This window comes from Microtus ochrogaster, unplaced genomic scaffold (genome assembly GCF_000317375.1).
Source record: "Microtus ochrogaster isolate Prairie Vole_2 unplaced genomic scaffold, MicOch1.0 UNK722, whole genome shotgun sequence".
Lineage (NCBI taxonomy): Eukaryota > Metazoa > Chordata > Mammalia > Rodentia > Cricetidae > Microtus > Microtus ochrogaster.
In genome coordinates this window covers 4,197-5,188 of record NW_004949820.1, presented here as the reverse complement: position 1 = coordinate 5,188, position 992 = coordinate 4,197, and the positions used below count along the sequence as shown (strand labels likewise).

General features: G+C 38.2%; 1 gene segment (V, D, J or C); it reads right to left on the bottom strand.

Annotated features, from left to right (window-relative positions):
• Position 1: 1 nt before the first annotated feature.
• LOC101985881 lies at positions 2-430 on the bottom strand (the record flags this gene model as incomplete). The annotated part of the segment is given in 2 exon segments: positions 2-279; positions 385-430. Coding segments are annotated over 2 exon segments (324 nt in total), but the record flags the coding sequence as incomplete, so codon positions are not given.
• Positions 431-992: the final 562 nt, after the last annotated feature.

The window sequence follows — 992 nt, the reverse complement described above, 5'->3', positions numbered from 1 at the left end:
CCTCAGATCTCACACTGCTCATTTGCAGGTACAGAGTGTTCTTGGCATTGTCTCTGGAGATGGTGAATCGATCCTTCACAGATGGTGCATAGTTTATCGTACTGCTGTCTTGATTAATCTCTCCAACCCACTCAAGCCCCTTCCCTGGAGCTTGGCGAACCCAGTACATCCAGTAATCACTGAAAGTGAATCCAGAGGCTACACAGGATAGTCTCAGGGATCCTCCAGGCTTCACCAGGCCTCCCCCAGACTCGACGAGCTTCACCTCAGACTGGACACCTGCAAAACAGAGAATGTTGTTAATAAATTACCACAGAACCTCTATCTTTTATATATCTTGTTCATGTTCACTAACACATGCAGTATCTCTTCTTCATCAATTACCTTTTAAAAAAGCAACAAGGAAAACCCAAATCAGCACCAAATCCATTGTGTGTTTTGTTTTCAGTGAAGATCACTGAATGGGAAGACCTGGGCATCCAGGACTGATTTCTTTGCCTGAGCTTCAGAGTCAGTGTTTATCTGGTTTTCATGAGAACAGATGGGCCTTATTTGCATACCTTCCTGCTATATAAGTTCTATTGTTGGAGCTAAGAAATAGCGTGTTCTAATATGCTTGTAAATGTTCTGGGGAGGTCTAGGAGTAAAGACTCTAGGATTCTGATAACAAAAGGGGATTTCAGTGTGTAAATGTATAATAAAATATGTAAATTTAATATAAGAATAAATGAACAATATAATCTATCATGAGCAAGTAGGACACATTCTAGAGATGAAGTAAAGTTTTACATATGTAAATTTACAAATTTAATCCATAACACAATCAGACTAAAAGACAAAATCCATATGATCATATCATAGGACTGAAAAGTTAGTTTAACAAAATCTAATATCTCTTTGTGATAAATGCCGTGAGATTCTAGGGACACAAGGAATATACTTCACCATAATAAATGCAATACACTGGAAAGTCTCAACAAACATCAACTGAA